At 41.2% G+C, this 22191-nt stretch overlaps 1 protein-coding gene across 1 annotated transcript; it reads left to right on the top strand.

Moving 5' to 3' along the window:
• The first annotated feature begins 1495 nt into the window (after window positions 1-1495).
• On the top strand, window positions 1496-21205 carry crispld2 (cysteine-rich secretory protein LCCL domain containing 2). The gene is made up of 15 exons (XM_037756406.1): window positions 1496-1874; window positions 4503-4853; window positions 5966-6084; window positions 8275-8407; window positions 10904-11019; window positions 11475-11575; window positions 11957-12136; window positions 12224-12284; window positions 12407-12473; window positions 12561-12691; window positions 12841-12884; window positions 13003-13075; window positions 14061-14136; window positions 15073-15203; window positions 19891-21205. The coding sequence occupies exons 2-15, from the start codon at window positions 4584-4586 to the stop codon at window positions 19940-19942; spliced, it is 1554 nt and encodes a 517-aa protein (XP_037612334.1). The 5' UTR covers window positions 1496-1874; window positions 4503-4583; the 3' UTR covers window positions 19943-21205.
• Window positions 21206-22191: the final 986 nt, after the last annotated feature.

Here is a 22191-nt window from a genome sequence, read left to right as displayed (position 1 = left end):
CCATATGGTAAACAAATATGTTGAAACATCACCCCAAAACAAGAAAATCTAGTTACGTTATGACAGAAATGGACTTGTAACTGCTTTGATCAACTCCCTCTGTGTGTGTGTTGCAATCTGAGTTTCTCTGTGCTTTGTTTACATAGCCGGGCAGCCATAGTACTCATCCAACTGTAGGGAAGGCATGACCCGCCCTACTCTGCCTGTGATTGGCTTACCACAACTCTGTATCATTACGCATATCTAAATCTAACCAATCCGACCAACGACGGAAGCGAGTACTAGCCTATCAGATGATGAAGAAGGTGGGTCATCCCGTCTCTATAGCAAAGAGACAGAACTTCGGTGTTTTTTTTTGACAACAGCCGCTGCCGTCGAAAACGCTTATTAAATTTATAATATTTTATTGTTCAACACAGGCCATTTCGGTAGAATATAACAATAGTGTAAGAGCCAAAACATGATGTATGATGTATGATGACACATACAGAGGTTGGTGTAATTCACTTTTGGGAACACTAGGTGGCACTGCATTAATTGACTGACCCAATCACCTCAGTAGCTAAAGTAGTAGATTTTAGCTCCTACAAATAGATTAGAAATACTTTTGTTTTTACTTTTGCACGGCAGGTTTTAGGCGGATGCTTTACTGGCGTCCTTTGCACTGCTCTCATGTGGCGGGTAACAGCTGATAACGCAGTCCCGACCGACAGCATTTTCGAGCAGCTCCACTGGAGCGTTTGGGGTTAAGTGCCTTGCTCAAGGTCACCTCAGTGGTGGTAATGATGGAGGGGCACGCGCTGCTTTTCACTTTCCCCACCCAGACTTATCCTGCCGGTCCGGGGGATTGAACTGGCGACCTTCCGGTCTCAAGCTCCTTCTCTAACCTTCACTGCCCCAAGAAGTCATTAATGACTTACTTCTTTAACTACATCTACAGATGTAATAGCTTATTAGAAAAGATATTGTAACTGTATTATTATTACCAATTAGAAATGATAAATTCCAGCTAACGGATTTGTCACAACCAAAAATAATTTATATATATTATAATATTATTATTATATATATAATATATATTTGTATATATATATATATCATATATATAATTTATAATATTATTATTATATATATATTATTATAATTTATATATATTATAATATTATTATTATATATATATTATTATAATTTATATATATTATAACTAACTGTTATATAAATCGTTTGTAGATTATTTACTAACCATTAATAAGCCCATTACTTACAACTTATTTAGCCCTTTATAAATGGTGCTTTAGTAAAAAGTAAATGTGAAGAACAATATCCATGTTTTTATTGAGTTTGAGTGATTTTATCTGTTCACTGCTGCCATGTCTGAGGCTTGTCTGTAGCTAGTTGTGAAGATACATAATGTGGGAAATACCTGATAGTGATCTCACTGCGTGCTGCTGACTCGTGTGACAGCTCTCTGACTGAAGATATGTGTAGTTTTCTTCCTGACATCAGGCTGCTCGTCACACTGCGCGCGCTTTGCCAAGAACATCGCCTACTTTACTTCAGGGAGGCTGAAGAGAGAGAGAGAGAGAGAGAGAGAGAGAGAAGGGGAGTGAGGAGAGACAGTAATTTTTTCCTCTGGTCCTGAGGGGTCTCCTTCTCTATATAAGGCTCTGTGAGCTGCTCAGGAATCACACAGCTCCTGTGTGCTTCAGGATCACCGCCAACAAGCAGCAGCAGCAGCAGCAGCAGCAGCAGGGTCCTCTCCTCTCCTCTCATCTCCTCTCCTCTCCTCTCACAAGGGAATAATACAGATCTCCAGCCTGCAGAGGAAACTGATCCCAAATATTCAACAGGATACTGAAGTGAGAAAGATAAAGGTGAGACATTACATACATTTATTTGCAATGTTGCAGCTTTCAGGAGCGTTGTGGTGTGTATAGCAGGGGTTTACTGTACTATTTTAGTCTATTCTCAAGTTTCACTTCTTATTTTATAATGCACATCATCCTGCAAAAATAAGGAGATAAACAGTGTAGACAATACACCTTGGGACTGATATACTTTTTATGTAAATCAAGCTAAACCTTGTCTTCCTAAACTTATTTATTTTGTTCAGATTTGTTGATCTACTCAGCATGACAATATGAACTGATGACTATATTTGACCACATCTATTATTATTGATATGTTCTGTGATGTTCTGTTTTAGCAGTTACCATATTTGTTTTACTCTATCTGCTTTTATGGTCTGATGTTCTGTTTTAACAGATACCATATCTTTTACTTTATTTATCTGCTTTTATTGTCTTGTGAGGCACTTTGTAACATCTGTTTTGAGAAGTGCTATATAAATACATTTATTATTATTATTATTGTTATGACTGATAATTTCAGTTGTGGGTTACAAACCATGCCAGTGTGAAAGTGTTGGCAAGACAATGTCATTCATTGTGAGTCTGAATCTCCACTGAGCAAATGTCAATGGGAGAGCAGTAGTAACCATGATGGGAATATATATATATATATATATATATACAGCCAGTAAGCTTATGAGCAAAATGGTAAAAAAAAAAAATGTTATGCTATAAAAACCCAAACTTCACTTCAAATTTTATAGTTCTAGGGGAAAACCATTATGAAAAAGAAAACCTGGTGTAGTGCCAATCTTTTATATGGGCATGAAAAAAAAAAAACCTGAGCAAGCATCTCTGAAAATGTATATAAATCAGACAATGTATATTGTGACGTGAGCTGTGTTTACATTGAGCCTCGTGGCGAGGCGGAGAGGAGGTCAAACCCTCTTCAGATCAGACACCAGAGGCAGAGAGGGCTCAGTTCCCGTTAGACAAGATGTGGATATGTACGTGTGTCTGTCTGTCTGTCTGTCACTCTGGTATAAAATTCATGAGAGCCATGAGAAGGGCCCAGACAGAGAAGCTGGTGGAGGTTCAGTGTGAAAAAAGAAGAAGGGTGTGGTGGTGTCTGAGCTGCCCGCTGGCTCACAGTGCCCAGAGCTGGCACAGCATGTTGACACAGAGCCGGTGCCAGACCTCAAGCTGCCTTTTCAGCCAGAGGGAGAGAGGTGAAGGGATTCAAGGATGAGAGCAACCAGTGCGAGAGCTAGAGCTTGGTTTATTTTGTCTTTCTTCTCTGATCACACTGACTGACTGCTCCTCTCTCTTTATAAAACTTAGTGACTTTGTGATGTTTGGTTTAGCTCTAATGTTGGACGTCATGCTTGTTGGCTGCCAGACAGAGGTCAGATGCACGGTCAGTTACAGAGTATTGCCCCTGGATGTGTCAGGAATGCAGTATTTTGTGGTTCGGTAGCAGGGTGAAAGCTTGTCAACCTGAACTCAGGTCTCCCTCCTCAGTGTCCTGCCCTGCTGCTCAGTTTGGTTAGAAAAGAATCAGTCAGAAGACGAGGAGAGGCAGATTTATCAGTGTAACTTAAGGTGCAGCAAGGCCAAAGCAAATTCAGTGTTATATTTACGGATGAAGCTTAAAATGCTCTTTTTAACAGGTACTACTAAAGCTATATTATCACTGGGTAGAAAGACTCTTTGGAAGGGCTTTGACTAAAATGATTCTAATCAGAGAGTGAAGGTTAAAGAGTCCTGATTGCTCAAATTCATTTACACAGAGTTTATCTAACTAACTGATTGGTTACTTGTGCTACAGTTCATGTTATCTTTGTGTTCATGAGACAATAATTAAAGCTCTTTGACATAAAACAAAGGCATATCAAATGTTGCACACTATAAAATGTTGGGGTTGGCAAATATAAAGGGTCATTTACAGAATGATAATGTAACAATATGATGATGTCATGATATGTTGCACAATATGATAACAGTATCCTGAAGTAGTCAGTTCTAGGATGCACAATATATTGCAAGACGCTCATCTATGGTACCTCACAGTATCTGTGTAGAGAAAGAGGAAAACATAACCCTTACATTTAAATACCAATATAATTCACTCCAATACAACATCACTCACACAGCAGCCTAAAAAAATGACCAGACACATGAATTGTTAACACCTCAGTGTGAACAATAGCTGAACATGCAAAAAACTTCCCCAAGGGAATGGCTTATTGCAGGGCGGTTGAATTGGATTGCATCAGATTATATTAGTGTGCCTGATAAACTAGGAACATATTTTACGCAACAGCCACAAACCAGCAAACGGATGAACTGACAGAAAGCAGAACAGCTGAGAACAAAAAGTCCAGAGTTGAGGGAGGACTCTCAGTTTACTTTGTCTCAACATCAGAATGTGTCAGTATCAGTTACAACATAACACAATACAAGTGAAAGAATGAAGAATCATACATTTCCACACCAATATTTTATCCCTGCCACATTAAATTGACAACGTGGTTTTTAGTCATTGACTCCTACATGAGTTTGGTAACCCGTACAGCTATATGTTGTAATCCTCACTCTGCTTTGTGGACTCACACAGCGGGGAAAGACTCATTAAATATTTCCTCCCTGCAGGTTGTGTCTGGGACTTCGCACACGATCCGCCCTCTACTGCAGTCTGAGAGTTCAACCCAGACAGCCAGAAAAAGTGTCAGAATGACCGGCGCTGCCATGACCTGGCTCCCCGTCCTCTTCCTCTTGCTGTTGTGCGTCAGGGACTCAGCTTCCCTCTTCCTGCCCGACTCCAACGAGCTCAGACAGCTGCTGAGCCGCTACGAGGAGGAAGCGGACCAGAACGGCAACGGCAACACATCTGGCAATAGGACCCGACGGGCCATCCGCTGGTCGGACCGCGAGGAGATCCTCCAGCTGCACAACAAGCTGAGGGGCGCCGTCTACCCCACTGCCTCGAACATGGAGTACATGGTGAGACATGGTCCCATCACCTCAATTCCCTATTTCGTTATCACTCTTAATTGAAAGTTATCACCTGTAATATCTGGCTTTACCTCACAAAGAATTTGAATGTGTCAGCAACCTCTGAAATGTGGCTGGTGATTAAAGTTTGCAGTAAAAAAAACAGCCTTTTCTCTCTGCTGGAAACATGCAGTCATGATGGCGAGCTGTTGCCAGCCTGCTGTGCGGCCCTTTTACAAGGAGGATAATAATCCTGACTCTGTCATATACCTGCAAAACAGCTCACAGGAGAGCGAGGGAGGGAAGGAAGGAGGGCTGGGTCAAAGGTCGGCAGAGAGAATAAGGCTAGAAAAGGGAAAAATCATGGGACGACGTGGCACATGGATGGGTGAAGTAGGGTTAGGGATCATTGTTGAGAGTTGAGACACACAGGAGGTTATAGAAAACCACGAGGTCCATAAAGTTGAGAGCAGCAGTGGCGGCCTGTGTGTGTCTCTGTAGTGCGGTTATAGCCGGGAGAGGAAAGTGTCTGAAAATGTACTCTGCCCAGTGCTCTCTGAAATTCCAGCGAACAGGCTGCAGTGTGTGTGTTTGTGTTAGTGTATGGGTGTTTGGGGTTACAGTGGTGTCTGTGTGTGCATGTTTTAGCGACCACCAAAAGGCTGGAAATTTACTGAGGAGATGTGCTTTGAGGGGCCGTGCTGTACGCAGCAGTCCTCCCTCCCTTCGTAGCGCCCCATCCACGGTGGGAGTCAGGTGTCTTCTCCGCTTTCCAACCCTCCTTTCCACCGCTGTAAAGAAACCCACTCAGGAAATGTGGATAATTCAGCTGTGATTGCTGGAGATTTGTAGTGGACCAGGGCCAGGCGCCAGCCGCCCGACTCAAATGTCACCGTGAAAGGTTAATGTTGTACTTGTATCCAGCTCAGTTTCAGCTCACTGTGGAAGGAAGGAAGTGCAGGAGTTAGAGGCCTTGAACAAGTTGCGGTTAGGTATCTGCTGAGTCAGAACAAGATGTGGATTATAATGCTTTATATTGCAGCAGACGCAGCAGGTGGATGTCTTCCATATTGGTGTGTATAAAAGACGTTAACTTCTTGTGTTTTACTTTATGTGTGCAGGTTTGGGATGATGAATTGGAGCGGTCTGCAACTCATTGGGCAGAGCAGTGTCAGTGGGACCACGGACCTCAGGACCTGCTCATGTCTATCGGACAAAACCTGGCTGTTCACTGGGGAAGGTGAGATGAAATGACACAAACATAGTTTATGCATGAAAAACGTGATCTGTGTTTGCTTTGATTATTAATAACAGGTGAAAATTAAATCAGATTTCATAAATACCATTGCCATTGTGTGGCCTGAGTATCATGATTTTTATTTGGTACCGATATCAAAACAATATCTTTTTGGAGAACATTTTTGAAGAATATAAATGTATCGGTTCCACTTTCTGATATGACACCATTTATAAAGGGTTTATAAATTCTAGCTAATAGCTTTGTCATTGGTTAATAAATCATTTGCTAATGCTTTATACATTAGTTACAAGACATTTATAAGTCCACAGTCCCTTTGACTGGTGTTTGTCCTTTTCAGTTGATATTACTGCAATTATATTATTAATGTTTGAAATCCAATAGTAAATGCTTAATAAGCTATTAATATATTCTAGTCTAGGCCCTTTGCAGCCCTTTTGCAGAAGGTGATATGAGGATGGGGAACATGGTAAACACCAAGGCCTGTTGAAGGAGGCTGGGTCACGCGCCATCAACGCGTCATATCTTTAGGAGTATGACACATGCGCAGTAAAATCTGGTCTGCCCTTGCCGAAATTGAGCCAATCGCAACGCACGACCGCAGCTTCAGTTACACTGCATATGTGTCATACCCCATGCCCCAAGGCCCATGTCCGCCCATGTCCCAGCCTCCTTCCATAGGCCATGGTAAACACAAAACCTGCTTAGCATCTGCAGGTTAGCATTTTCAGTATAACCCTGCTGTACCCATGTACAGCCTACATAGCAGACGGCATGGCTGTGGAGTCTTAGTCTTGTTCTCAACCTGGCAACCCAAAAGTTGTTCTTATAATGGCTTATTACTGAGCATTAGCAAATATAAACACCTGATTGCAATTTGACTTGGCATCGGATACCAACTTTTGGTACTTGTCAGTTTTTGATGCTCGATGTTACATACAGATTTCGGTACCAAAAAAATAATAAATAATATTGGGTTATTCTGTCACGTCATCTGTCATCAACAGGTTATACAGACTTTTTATGTACTTATTTTTTCTTTATTATCGTAACTATTTTCTCAGCTATCAATGCTGCAAGAGGAAGTTGTTTCCTGTCAGGCTGTTACACCGTTTGTTGCTATACCACGAATATGTATGCAATCCACGTAATCGTGAACCAGGAAGTATAAAGAGCGAGAAACGCAGGATAGGGAGGGGTGAAAGGGTTTCGCCCAGGAGACTGGTATTCATAACCAGAAATCAACGTTGATTTATTTGTCTCCTACTGTAACTTCCGTACTTAAAGTTACGGCACTTTCGTAGTTATTTTAACCCAAACCACAATCTTTTTCTAAACCTAACGAAGTAGTTTATTTTGAAAAGACCATGCATGTAACAAGCAGAAATTGACCGTGTTGCTGGACATTCGTAGGAAAACAAAAAAAATAACTTTTCGTAAGATACCATATGATCCGTTTTATGAGGATACGTTGTTCCTGTAAACTACAGTGATGAGTGCTGCTCCTTGAAACAAAATTAAATCTTGGTACATTGATATGTATGAAGAACAACCATGGGTAGTGCTAGTCAGTGCTAGCGTATTAATGTTGATGTTTGTGTGTCCGGGTAGACACCAGACACAGTAGACCTCTGTGCATGACAGTGTATGTCTATCGCAGCAGGTGCCCTTCCAGGAATCTGCTCCCATTCTCACAGGCCCATGTCCTCCCTCCCTATTCCCTTCTTTTCTTCCTGTGCCAGCAAACCCTGATGTGGAGTCCCTTTTTTCCACTCCCCCTCTACTCTCTCCATTTATAAGCTCAGCACTTTTCAATACCGTAAAAAGAGATGTTTATAACAAGAGCTTGAACAGATTTGTTGGGCTGTTGGAGCCATGTTTAGGTTTGCTCTGATTCAACCTGATTTGATTTCCCCTGTTATGGAGGGGTAGCAGACTGCCGTTCTGTATGCCAGGTCAAATTCAGACTCATCATTTGAGGCCTGAACGGAGGAGGAGGGGCAGGGAGGTTTGGGCAGGGAGGTTGGTTCACGCAGTGTTTCTCAAGTCTGGCCAAAGCACCTGGCAGCTCCTTCAGATATTTCCCTTTTGCCCCTGGTACCTGGATGGCCTGTGACTGAGCCTACTGTTGTCTGTCTGTGTGTGTCTGTGTGTGTCTGTGTGCGTCTACAGATACCGCTCTCCTGCCTACCATGTCCAGGCCTGGTACGATGAGGTGAAAGACTACACCTATCCTTACCCCCAGGAGTGCAATCCCTGGTGTCCAGACCGCTGCTCCGGGCCCATGTGCACCCATTACACCCAGGTGAGATGAATTAAAAAAAAAAAAAAAAAAACAGGGCAGCAGAGGAAGTTAGGGTGAACGAGTTCAGGAGAAGATTTTACGACAGACAAAAAAATAAGTTAAAGGGAAATTCCACTAATTTTACACATCACAGTCTGATTGTAAGTCTTGGGGAGTACAACGGCATATGTGAAAAAAAGTTGTATAAAACCTTTTGTGGCTCCAGAGGGAGCTGCATGAAGTCTGAGAAATTGCCTCAAATTATATAGGGCTGCAATTTACGATTATTTTCATTGTCGATTAATCTGTTGATTATTTTCTTGATTAATGGATTAGTTGTTTGGTCTATAAAATGTCAGAAAATGGTGAAAAATGTTAATCAGTGTTTCCCAAAGTCCAAAATGACGTCCTCAAATGTCTTGTTTTGTCCCCAACTCAAAGATATTCAGTTTGCTGTCATAGAGGAGTAAAGAAACCAGAAAATATTCACATTTAAGAAGCTGGAATCAGAGAATTTAGACTTCTTTCTTCTTAAAAAATTACTCAAACCGAATTAATTTAATAGTTGACAACTAATCGATTAATTGTTGCAGCTCTAAAATGATGTCACTTGAGTCAATGTCAGGGGGCGGCTGAAGACAACAAGTTTGAAAATGACCTCTCTAGCCCGCTCCTCATCTCTGCTTGAGGCTAGCAGCAGCTCAAGGCTACATTAGCCGCTACTAGAATAACACCCCTGAATCTCCAACTGAACTGTCAGTGTTGCATTGTGGGTAATGCAGGTGCCAGGTTTTTGACAAAAAAGAATGATTGTGTGAATCGTGAATCAGACGATTTTATAGAAGTGCCATGTTAAATCGATGGAGTGCTCCTTTAACGAAGCACTTGGCGGTAGGGCTGCACGATTTTGAAAAAATATATAATTGCGATTATTTTGACTGATATTGCAATTTCGATATGATTTGCGATATTGGAGGGAATGATAATTTTTACATCATTATTTTCATTTTTATTGAAAAACATATTCAAATGATTATGGTGGGATTTCTGCAGGTCTTCTTAAGTGTGTAGAATATGATGTGTAGGCCAGGACATCTCTGCAGCACACCAATATTTAATTTAAAATGGTATCTTGACACACATTTCACCTTTAACAAATATTTCACCTATTGCTGAAAATTACTGTAGGCCATATTGCGTTTTCGATAACATTTTGATCAACTGTGTAGCCCTACTTGGCGGTGAGTTATAAGCTTACATTCAATCTGATCAGTTACTGCAAGAAGCTGAAAAGTTTGGCACCCAGTGTGGTGGTAGGTGTCATTTTTAGGTTGAAATATATATTTTTTCAACTTTCTTTTGAAGCATATACTGTAATGTCTATTATACCGCATGCCTTCTTTTATCTATAACATGGAACATATGTCACTTGACAGGTGTTGCTGGGTTACGACATGTGGTGTGCACCCTGTAGGATATTTCAGTGTATTTATGGGCACAGTTGTAGAGGGACTGAGGGGTTAAGTGACAGGCATGGATATAGCAACTTGTAGACAGAGAAGGAGAAATAGAAAATCCGATGCAGGTAATGGACAGAAAGAAGAGTGGATGAGAAAATGAAGAGATCAATCAAAAGGAAAAAAGAAATGTGTGAGCTGGCCACCTCTTTCCCTAGACTTTACTTTGTAGCTGCTGGGATGACTTTACAGAAACATCCAGACTCCTCCCGCTGCCCTCACCCTGAAACCTGATCACTGCCATCTGGTAGTCATTTCCAGACACAGCAGACACCCCTCACCGCTTGACCTGGATTCTTCCCGAAGATGCTGCAGAGAGGAGACGGTGCCAAATCTGAGCATCATCACCTTGTCTCTGTCCTTCATTTGCTGGAAGCGCTGATGTACCTGCAGTCCAGGCAGTCATACTCCATAACTAGCTCAGTGGATAAATGCTGGACCCTCTGGAGTTAGAGAGTACACTGAGCCGAACGACCCGCAACACTCAGCACACATCAGTCTGTGTGCTGACTCACTGCTTCCAGTGGCTTCTAACTGTACCAGGAAACATTCCTGAGGAGGGAGAACGCACATGTTTCAGAGTTTGGGAGGAAAGTGAGGAGGAGTTATGGAACATGCTGTGTTGTATTCGCCGTCAAATGGCACTTCATTCATCTGTAACACCACTGCAGCAGCTTTCCGTTTAATTAGGCGTTTTATTTTACCTTGGACAGTTTTGAGCCTACGCTGACTTCTGTTTCTCCAGAGTTAAGATATTATGAGATACATTTTTCCACTTCTATCAGGAGGATTATAATCATGATTGTGTCACAGAGGGCAAACTGGGTTCACACATTATGTGCATCCGACTGGGGCAGAATAACAGACAGTCCCAGTGGCCCCATTAATCGTTGACTGCCAATCTAGTTGCTTCCTCTGGAATGACTGATTGAACAACTCTGCTATGTGTCCGTTCATTCAGCAGTTTTTCGTGCTAACTTTGGCCATTCTTTTATTACAGCTGGTCTGGGCAACCACTAGCCGAGTGGGCTGCGCTGTGCACGTGTGTTCGGTGATGAACGTGTGGGGAGAAACATGGGAGAACGCCGTTTACCTTGTGTGCAACTATTCCCCAAAGTAAGCTCAATATTCCTCCATGTTCCACTGTTCATCAACACCTCTTCTCTCTCTCTCTCTTGACTCCTGTTTATATTCTTTGTCCTTACAGTGCTGTCAAATGCTGCAGTGTGTGTCATTAGCTGCAGTGCAGATATGCAGCACGATACATTTGTAATGATATATTGGAGCCATTAAAATTCCTCCAGATGTCAGAATAGAAAAATAATAATGAAGCACGGGGAAAGATAAATAAGAGCAGAGCAGGCGCTTGTTTTCCAGACAGCCCACAGGATGTAATTGCCTGAGAGACAACGAGGAGTGTTTTTTATTAGTTTGTGGGATTAATGACTATATTAGGAGTGTTGACCAAGGACAAAGAGTGCTGAAGTAATTACAAGGCCATGAGCCCAGTGACGCTAAAACTGATGATTAATTTCCACCTTAGTCAAGCTGTCCACTGTTCACTTCTGCAGGGGCAACTGGATTGGCGATGCTCCGTACCAGAACGGCCGCCCTTGTTCCCAGTGCCCTCCCATTTATGGAGGAGGATGTAGGAATAACCTGTGCTACAAAGGTGAGCAAACCCACATGGTTTTCATTCAAAGATGTTAACATTAAAGATATTACCAATGTAGGGGCCAAAACATGCGTTTAGACTTTATTGTTTTTTATTATTTGTTTTGGCTGCACACGTTCTTTTGGTTAGTATCATTACTGTCACGTCACGTCACGTCACGTTACGTTAAGTCGAGTCAATTCATCTACTTTAGTTATTCCAGTTAGCCTAAGTCATTGCTTGTCATTCTTTTCATTTAAATAAACAACATAAACACATCTGGACTTATGGATTTCTTGGAACGAGTCACAGTGAGGAGCTTACTTAGCCTCTTAACGGCTTTTGATTGATAGTGTCTCTACAACCAACCTGAACTCAAATCTGTGTGTCCATCTGTAGACTCTCAGCGGTCAGAGACGGAGGACATGAATGAGGTGGAGAAGCCTCAGGTTCCAGTGCCACCTCGCACCACCGTCAAACCTGCCCCCAAACCTAAACCCTCTCCTCCAAAGAAACCAGCCCCAAAGCCCACCACACCCAGGACACCGTCTTCAGATACTCCTAGCAACACCTTTCTCGGTAGCTACAGGAATTATTAAAGTATAACCATAAACTTTCATGTTTTGTACATTTCCTCTTTACTAATTTTTTGTCTCGTTCTTGCAGCTCAAAACATTAAGTGTGAGACTAGACTGCGAGATAAGTGTAGAGGAGGAACCTGCAACAGGTCAGGTTATTTTTTCGGATGTGCATAAAATATGTCTTATTTATTCTGATTTTGATTTTGATTTTTTGACTTCCTCTCCAATATCAACTCACTCTTGTCTCCGTTTCATTTTCTGACTGCAGATATAATTGTCCTGCTAATTGTCTGAATAAGAAAGGGAAAGTTTGGGGAACTCTCTTTTACGATGTGGTGAGTCTGTCAAACATTAAACAAACATCTTGCATCATGCAATAATTCATACTGTAAATGTATATTTATAATGTTTTATTGTTTCAGCAATCAAGTATTTGCCGTGCTGCTATCCATTTTGGTGTCATTGACAACAACGGAGGAGTGATCGACGTCACAAGGATGGACAAGTTTCCATTCTTTGTCAGAGCCACTAAAAACGGCATTGAGTCCTCCAGGTAGATGTTTGGTCTAATTTCAATCACATATGCTGATTCAACATTTATGAAACACATTTCCCTGCTTCTATGATTCAGAATTTGTGCAATTTCATTTTCTGAGAACCATTTGTGTTCCTGATTTCTAAACACTACGATGTCTTTTACAGTAAATATAAACCGGGCAACGCCTTTGTGGTGGCCAAAGTGGAAGGTAAGTGAGCTTTTTAAGAAGAGCTTCAAGTCATGATTGCATGTAGATTCACACAGTCAACCAACACATATTAGGCATATTACTTTAAGTGTTTTTCTCTTCTCTCTCTCTGTGACAGAAATGACTGCTGACTGCTACACCACAGTGGATGAAGTCTGCCCTTTCAAAAAGCCCTACTCAAACTGTCCAAGGTACCTCCTCACATCCACCATCTTATTATTCTCTAAAGCATGAGATAATTAGCATATTAAAGGTTTGGCTTTACAGTACCTCCTCCTGTGGTGGGCACAGAAAATGAATCACTATATAGTAAAATACAATTGTATTACGAAATATATCTTAAAAGGAGTAGAGTAAAATTGTTACAACTACTGTACATTAATAAACACAGAAATATCCTTATATCTTCTTACAACCCTATTATACTGGGTTATAAACCATTAAAATATACAGCATATAGTGTTTATAAATGCTAAGTAGGGGATGTTAAAGTGGCAATCTGTAAGATTTCAGTCCTGGTTGAGTTGGCGACACCCTTTATACTGGTGGTAACAAAAATTCGGTTTAATACTAAAGGTCTCAGAATACTGGGGGCAGCAAAACAAACTATTGTTGTTTTAATAAAGAAGTCAGACAATAATTGGCCTTTTTCCATCGTTCGGTTGAGCAACCATGATCTGATTTTATGCTGCTCACGGCATGAGTCTGTGAACAGCGAAAGTGAAAGGTAGTTGGTTGCCTCGCAGTGCAGCCAACAGCTCACTGTGTTTGCTACTTCTTTTTTCATCACTCCTTTACAATATTTAAAACTGATCCGCTGTCAAAAAATGACAAAAATGACCTTGTTTTGTAGACACATTTTTGATGAATGATAGCGGCCAGTGTCAAGCTCACTGACAAACACGCTGTATTTCCTGTGACTACGTCATTAAAAAGTGTTTGTTTTCGTGTTTTGCAAGTTAAATGATTTTAATGTGAAGCTGCAGCAGTAGGAAATATTGGGTTTGCATTAGCAGTAACTTCATACAGCAAGGGCCAATCACCATTGTGTTACCTCCTTTGGCAATAGATAGTGACTTAACAGACATTTATTTAAATGAAAATCTTCGAGATTATTACCTCAAGTAAAACAACAAAACACTGCAAATTCTTACTAACGTCCAATTTGTTTCTCAGAATGTTCTGTCCGGCCAACTGCAAGACTCAGCCTTCCTATTGGTCACCTGTGATTGGAAACAACATCTACACAGATGTAAGCAAAACAGTATTTTTGTATGTGCATGTTCTGAATGATCTTTTATCAGATCATGAAACACACCAGAGGTCCAGGTCCTCCAGTTCGGTGCTATTTCTTTTTATGTATGTTTGTGCTATTAGTTCAGACAGAAAGATAAAGATGTGTGAATCTACAGCATGGTTAAGTTAGAGTGACTTTGCAGGCTTTGTAATGCATGGCAGCTATGGAAAGCCATTGAATCACAGTATGAATATGGCTCATGGAGAATGGGAGTAATGGTGAGGTAAGCCAGAGACTGCCAGGGAAGTATTACGCAGCACGGGGCCTGATCACTCAGAGGCTTATTCACGGTTTATCTCGGGGCTAAGTGCTTGTGTCTCAGAGATAGGAGGTGAAAAGTGGTTTCCTCGTTGTAAAGTACCCTCCAGACTATTTATCACATGTACAGTTTGTAGGAATTCCCATTACTCTTGTTTCGGAGTCTTATTTTGGAGTTGCCAATTCGCATGAGGTCAATGTGTTGTCTGTCTGGACGCAGATCACAGTTTCCCAGATATCTTGAGCGTCTTACAACAGTCACAGAAAAAGGCAGCAGTGTGGCTCATAGCAAATGTGCCCAGGAATGTTTCGCAATCTCAGGCGCCCAAATGTGTTTCTACAGCGGTGTAGAAGCTGGATGTTGGTTAAACACGAGACATAAACCATCTGGTGAGAAATGTTGTAGGGGTGTATGGAGAGTGTGATCTGTGTTTAGACTAGAAACGAATGATTGATAAGAGCTTACGGTCTGTTGTTCTGGCTCAGACTGGGAAACAAATGCTTGCGTGTGTGTCTGTGAACTGCTGCAATATATTTTGTACTGTATTCGATAATAAAGGAATTACAAAGATATTCATGTCTTGAAAAAGCTGTTCAAGTATTTCTCCTCTTTGCCACACTTTCTCCTCACAGGGCTCCAGTATTTGTAAAGCAGCCATCCATGCCGGGGCACTCAGAGCAGACGGTGGGTTGGTGGATGTTCTGCCACTGGACAAGAGAAAGAGCTACGCTGGAGTCCTGAAAAATGGCATCCAGTCTGAGAGGTACTACTCAATTTTTTTGTCAACTGTTTTTACTGTAATTATCCTTCCCAGATGAGGATTGTTGCACAATAAGCACATAGATAAATGGATCAGGCACCGTGTCAAATAGTTGTAGGTTACGATAGTGACATTAGAGATAGAGTTCCAGAAATCTATATTTTTAGATTTGGCTCTGAGTAGTCTGACTGTAGAGTAGTTAAGAGAAGCTTTTTTTAATCTGAAAATGAGAACAACTATTCATGCTTCATTAACAAGCAACCATTTGGCAGCTGTGAAACGGCAAAGTCTCCTTAGATGTAATGAAAGCCATCAGTTAAGTATTAAAGCCTGGCAAAGTGTGGGAATTTGTTATTGCTAATAACACATGTACAAACACGTCTGCCACTGTTGCAGTTTGAGGTGTGCAACATGTATTCTGCTAAAGTCTCATAGGAGTCAGGTAGTACTGTATGTATGGTTTGGTGGTTGGGATCCCCGAATAATGTCATAATATTTTCCCAAGCCGCTAGCCACATGGTTTGGTTTGCAATAAACGGAGCAAGGTCTCCCAACCAGAATTATGCTGGAATTTATGCAATGTCAGCAAACTGACTGCATTAACAAGCATGGTAAAAATATAAAGTATCCCACCCTAACAGGTGCAACAAAGCTAACAGGAGAGTGAAGTCTGGACAAAAGTTAACCACACAGTCATGAGAAGAGGTCTAATTAGGCCAGATTGAGAACAGCTGTGTGGGTGGGCACTCAGTGTGAGAAATTTATGGTGCCTTCAAATGAAACTTGTGAACTCGTGTTTACAACGTGGGAAGTCGTGTACACGATATGCTTGACATTCAAGTGGTTACATCGTGAAGAACACCGCTGCTACGCAAGGGCAATTATAACGTTACTGTTGGTGTCTAGAAGCCACAGAGGCTAACAAGTTCGCAAGCTAGCAAGTGGGTAGCATAATGTAGGAAATGCAAAGGCATAATGACAGAGGAAAAAGACATGAGGCCGTTGGGAATATCAACATTTTCCTCAGACATATTATAAAATTATGAAGAAAAACAATATAGGACTAAAACTACAGTATATTAACTTATTATACACCGAAAAATGAATTTCCAAGGCCGCCGCCATTTCTGACAACATCAACAAACACGTCACAACTCGTGAGCTTTCAGAAACTTTCCACTTACGAGGTTGTGAATATGACATGGAGGGGGGCGTTCATATGGACTCATCTCGTAAGCATGGTAAACACGACCCCATTTGAAGGCACCATTAGCTTCATAATCAGACTTAATAGCCATTTTGTTTCATGGGGTACATTCGGCCTGACAATGTGTTCATGCTAGCTGATTACCTATTTTGTTTTGTTTTGTCTAACTAATCGTAGCGAGTGACAGATCTGCCATGCTAAAGTCATTCATAGATAACTCATAAGCTGCCGTAGCGGTTACTAAGAGCAGCTAACTCAACATCTTTCACGTTGATGAAAGAAACATGTTGATTTTAGAGTTGTTGTTTCTGTATGTCGACTTACGACTGCTTGTACAGCTACGTCAATCTCATCTATGCTTTTTGCCACTTGTCTATCGCTATTTTTAACAAATGTATCTAGTTAGCTAGCTACGTATATAATCCTGCCTATTAAAACCCAGTCAGTTTTTCTAACTGGGGTTAAACAGCCTTCAATGGACACAACACCAAACCTGTTTAAATTGCTGAACAAATTTGAGACGTGTGCGGCAAATCAGAAAGTCTGGAACTAGATCTTTAGGTTTAACTATGTTCACAATAATCATGCACGTTAAAACTGAATTTTATGTCGGAGGTTATATGTAAATACAGAATAATATTTATCTTCAATGCTTTGCTCGGTGCAGGCTTTAATATTTGACCAATGGGAGTGTGGTAAAGAAAACCTTGAGACACACAATTGAAATGAAAACATGGAGCTTGTAGTAAAATTGGACAAGTAAATTTGACAAGAGAATCTCAAATATGCCTGAGAAAGGTGTTTTTATTCACTGCAGCCTACCTTGATTTATGTCTCCTGTAATACTGCATGTAGTGGGCTCCCTGCATGCACACCATGTTTCTCACATCACTCTCATGGCTGTGGCCGGCTCCAGCGGACTACGCTCAGGCGAGGAAGCCCTTGTGGGCAGTTGTGCTGGCATGTGGGGTTGTAAGAGTAATGGTGTGGTTTGGTGTGTGGATGGGCCACACATGGGATCTTTGCTTACTTTACTCAGGCATTTCAATTGAGTGTGCAAAGTGCTGAATGGCCAAAATAATCCATGTCTGACTACTATGAAATCTAATGCAGAGCTGTAAAGGCCCCGCTCAGGGCACTGGGATAGGAGGTCAATAAACGGCTGAGGGAGAGGCCGTGCCATGTGCCAACATCATGGCAGGGAGGGCAGTTTGGACTGGACTCTGCTGCTGGGGAAGTAATCACAACCTATCTGATTACTCGGGGATGGAAATGCTGTCAGCCACTTAGTCAGAGCTTCCCTTTACGGACAATTATCTGTGATCTGATACCAATCACACAGGCCTATCATGGTTATTGATCATGGCACAGCTTCAAGGTCTCTCCACCAATGAACTAATTATAAAATCATCTAGTTTAACACATGTGGTAGCTGGAAAAGGTCAGACGGTAACAATGAGTCATACTGCCAACGTGCCATTTCCAAAGATGCTGTGTGAACACCAGGATTGGGTACTTTTTAATGGCGGCTGGGAGGAGTTGGACAATACTAAAGAGCAGACTTCCAAGTATCACAAAAACAAACAAAGATGTATTTATTTGACTTAAAGGCAATTTGCTTGTCACAGGGAGTACTACTCTGCCTGTGAACATAATAACAAAATGTCTTCTGTGGCTCCAACGGGAGCTTTCTAAAGTCTGAGGGGCGAATTCACAGATGCATGCATTTGGCACAAAATTGTCCCATTTCTATGCAAATGAGCCTCATTGCAAAAACAGTCCAGTTCACAAAGATCAGCGCACACAGCTACAGTGAAATTATTAGTGTCTTCAGAGAGTTGGTGGTAACTAAAGCGCATTTATAAGGGGTGTCACGCCCAGACTTCATGCCGTCTTCTTTTACAGTCTGAATGTGTGCGTTTGAAAACGCCAACAGCCCAGACAGACTGGGATATTAAATCCTAAATACGGTTTCTCTCCGTCACGTTTAAATTCCTTGCCTGAAGTTTTGAGGAATGCCTCTGCACCTCATCTGTCAAGACCTGAAGCTCAAGGTCTGGAAATTTCATTTTTTCTTTTTGCCATTGTTCTGCCTACTGTGTTCTTGGCGCAAAGGCAACATTTATACTTTGCCACATGGATAATTGCAATAACACCCAAAACAGGGCAAATTGCACTCAGCTGCAAAACTTAAAGGGCATGTTTGTGCTGTAATATCAATACCGTGATATCTTAAATCGAAAGTTGAGGCGGGGGAAAGATAGATGCACAATTTATGGTGCCATCCATTCTAGGGATGTCACAATACCAGAATTTTTTTATATTGTATTTAGTATATTGCTGTGAAAACATCTCAAACAACTGGATTCATTCAAGTTTCTCACCAAAAACTAAATTTTACAAGAATACATTTGAACACATCATGAGGACGTTAGAATTTACCTTCGTCCTCATTTTTACTGAATAGAGTCTGATCATAATGTCAATCAGTGGCACCTCCCGTTTTTAAATCGGCAGGACGAGAGCTAGTTAATGTTAGCTGTTAGCACCCGGTAAGCAGCTCAGTACTGCACAGAGCTAACAGCTAACGTTAACTAGCTTTCTCAACACAGATTTGTTGTTAACAATGTAGCATTATCAGGGAAAAAATAGGGTGCGTCCCCATGTCGCGTTAATAGTGAGTTTAATGCGTCCCAAATACATTTTCTGTCGTCCCCTGGATGACCGGACGCTCTCAGACTTGAGCCCCGACAGTACCTGCGGTACTGTAGAAAAATGATTACCATCACGTTTTCAAAATGTTGGTATTGTACAACTATTTGACCTGGTGCCTGATACCAATATTTTGGCATGAAGTATCGGTTGTCGTGACATCCCTCGTCCTTTTTTTGTAAATTCGCCCGTCAGAGTTTAGATGATCTAAGATCTAAGAAAGCTACTATTGACTGATTTCTCACAATTCCCCCGACTTTATGGAAGTTACATACTAAATCACCCTGTGTTGCATCTGCATTAGTGGTCGCCAAATGTAACATCTCACTCACTCACTCATCTTCAACCGCTTATCTGGGGTCGGGTCGCTGGGGTAACAGCTCCAGCAGGGGACCCCAAACTTCCCTTTCCCGGGCCACATTAACCAGCTCTGACTGGGGGATCCCGAGGCGTTCCCAGGCCAGTGTGGAGATATAATCTCTCCACCTAGTCCTGGGTCTTCCCCGAGGCCTCCTCCCAGCTGGTCATGCCTGGAACACCCAGGAGGCATCCTTACTAGATGCCCGAACAACCTCAGCTGGCTCCTTTCAACGCAAAGGAGCAGCGGCTCTACTCCGAGTCCCTCACGGATGACTGAGCTTCTCACCCTATCTCTAAGGGAGACGCCAGCCACCCTCCTGAGGAAAACCATTTCGGCCGCTTGTACCCGCGATCTAGTTCTTTCGGTCATGGCGCCACATGTAACATGTTTTCTGTTTCGCCTGTTTGCAGCAAGAGCAACACAGAGGGAGGCTCTTTCCGGGTCTTTGCTGTGAGGGAGTGAGACGTCAGATCAGAAGTCCAGAGACCAGCAGAGTCACCTCAGCTTCTCTTGAAGAGCAGGAAGTGCCCACAGGTTGGATACCACGGCTGTTCATCTGTCTCTGTGCCTTCGGTGGAAACAGCGTCCCAGCAGATTGACACGTTTCCCTCTTTGTTCATAAACAATAGCCACCCAGTAAAAGTTGTCGTCCAATATTTTGATGGACCTTTATTTTTCCTCAACTTTTAACTCCAGATATAGATATTTCTACGTACTTAATCTGTGAATACAGAATGTGTTTATATATTATGATGCATTGAACAGCTGGTGCTGCAAGTTTTGAGTTAGACAAGAAAGTATTATGTTTACATTGATGCTCTTATTACAAATTCAAATTGGTTTTGGAATGTATACGGATCACACTGTATTAATTCATTGTGTACAGAATATATGATATTTTGTTTGTTTTAAAAATGGAGTACCATATATTAACATTTTTATGTCTATTCTGATTTTATATTTTATATTTGATTGCCTTTTTCTGCTCACCTGGATAATCTTTGCTTGTTGCTCTTGAGGATTTAGCCTGTGAAAAAGTCTAAATTGTATTTATAAGTTAAGTGGCGTGCTCATTGGGAGTGAGGATGTTTTGTTGGTTTGGTAGACCAGGACTCTGATGCAAAAGGAGAGGAAACAGTGTGGTAAAAGGAAGTGTATGCGGGCAGCAGGCACTGCTGTACATAGATTATGTTTCCCTGGTGTCACGTTTAGTGCCAGACATGTGGAGGTGGTTTAGTGAAGGTGTTACATTGCTAAGTTCACTGTGTGTAGTATAGGATAGCTGGTGCAGATGGCTCCTCTGAATGATGTATTAAATAACAATCACAGACAGTAGTGATGTTAAAGATAACAAGCAGTCATTTTTTATTTATTATTGCTTAGCTTTCCTCATTTCCTCATCTCTCTTGTTTCTGTAAGATTTATAAAAATGCTAAATTTGCCCTCCCCCCCACATTAAGACAGATGAATGTGTCATATGTTTCAGGTATGGACACTTTTATGTGTCGGGACTAGACCAAATCTTGAGTTGTCTGAATATGTTAAATACAATTTACACTATTCAGTGTGGGCAGGATACGAACCCCTGTAATGTATATCACTATACTGGATCGAGGCACTGTTGCCATTGGTAACGGCCTGATTTGAATACTTTTCTTAAACCAATGCCTCATTTTATTGAATTTCAGCTTTTTCTTGACTTAAGCCTCTTAAATACGCAGAAAAGAAATACATTTTAGCATAGTTAGCATCTCTCATGTACTAATGAAACACATGTAAAGTCCAATTTGTGCCTCAGGATGGGGGGCTTCCAGTTGTACCATTAAGCCTTGTCATTCTATCTGTTTGTTTCCTTGAGGATACAAAACATGCTAACAGAGACAAAGTAAAAGACAAGGCTGTAAAAACATCACAAATACGTGGCCAAGAAAAAAAGAATCTTTATCTCTTTATTCTACCTCAGTCCTATCGCTACGCTAGGTATTTAAGTCTTTTTCTATATGGGAATTATAAAATTATGGGAACTGTAAATACTATGATTTTTCTGTTTTTTAATAATCCTTAAGATATAATTAAAATGTGTGAATTTGTTTTAATTGTCTTGTTTTTATACAGTTGTAGGATGGGTTCTATATATTTTTTGCACAATTTGAAAATAAAGTATGACTTACAAATGCACCTGTTTCTGTCCAGTGAGTACATGATTATTTTGTGTATTTTGCACATACTTTGGGCCGTAGTGGCATTTTGAGATGAGGAAAAATCTACAGATTGTTTTGATTGAGGGTTGGTATAATGTTTGACGGTTCTATTGTACTTCAGTTATGTTGTACTGATTAATAGGAACTGCCCTGTCCTGTTACTCTCACCTAAATTAGGTTATAATTTAAAGGATCATGAAACGTCAAGAGTCATTTTTAATTGTCATCCAAAGTAACAAACATATGTCTAAAAAAACTCCCAAATACATATGTGGTTTACTGTATCCTCAGGGTAGTGTGTGACAAAATATGAGAATATAACTGTTATATGATCTCACAACTTCATTAAATCTACAGCGCTTCCAGCTAAAATCTGTACGTGATGCATTATGAATGAAATTTAGAGACGGGCCACCCAGGATTTGTCCGTTATCTTTGGACGAACATCACTGACCATGTTCATGAACTGGCTCAGCTTCTTGTGGACACACACATGCCAAGTGAAGTGGA

This window comes from Sebastes umbrosus, chromosome 2 (genome assembly GCF_015220745.1).
Source record: "Sebastes umbrosus isolate fSebUmb1 chromosome 2, fSebUmb1.pri, whole genome shotgun sequence".
NCBI classification, from domain to species: domain Eukaryota; kingdom Metazoa; phylum Chordata; class Actinopteri; order Perciformes; family Sebastidae; genus Sebastes; species Sebastes umbrosus.
The sequence above is the reverse complement of the archived record's forward strand: the minus strand, read 5'-3'. Positions and strand labels throughout refer to the sequence as shown.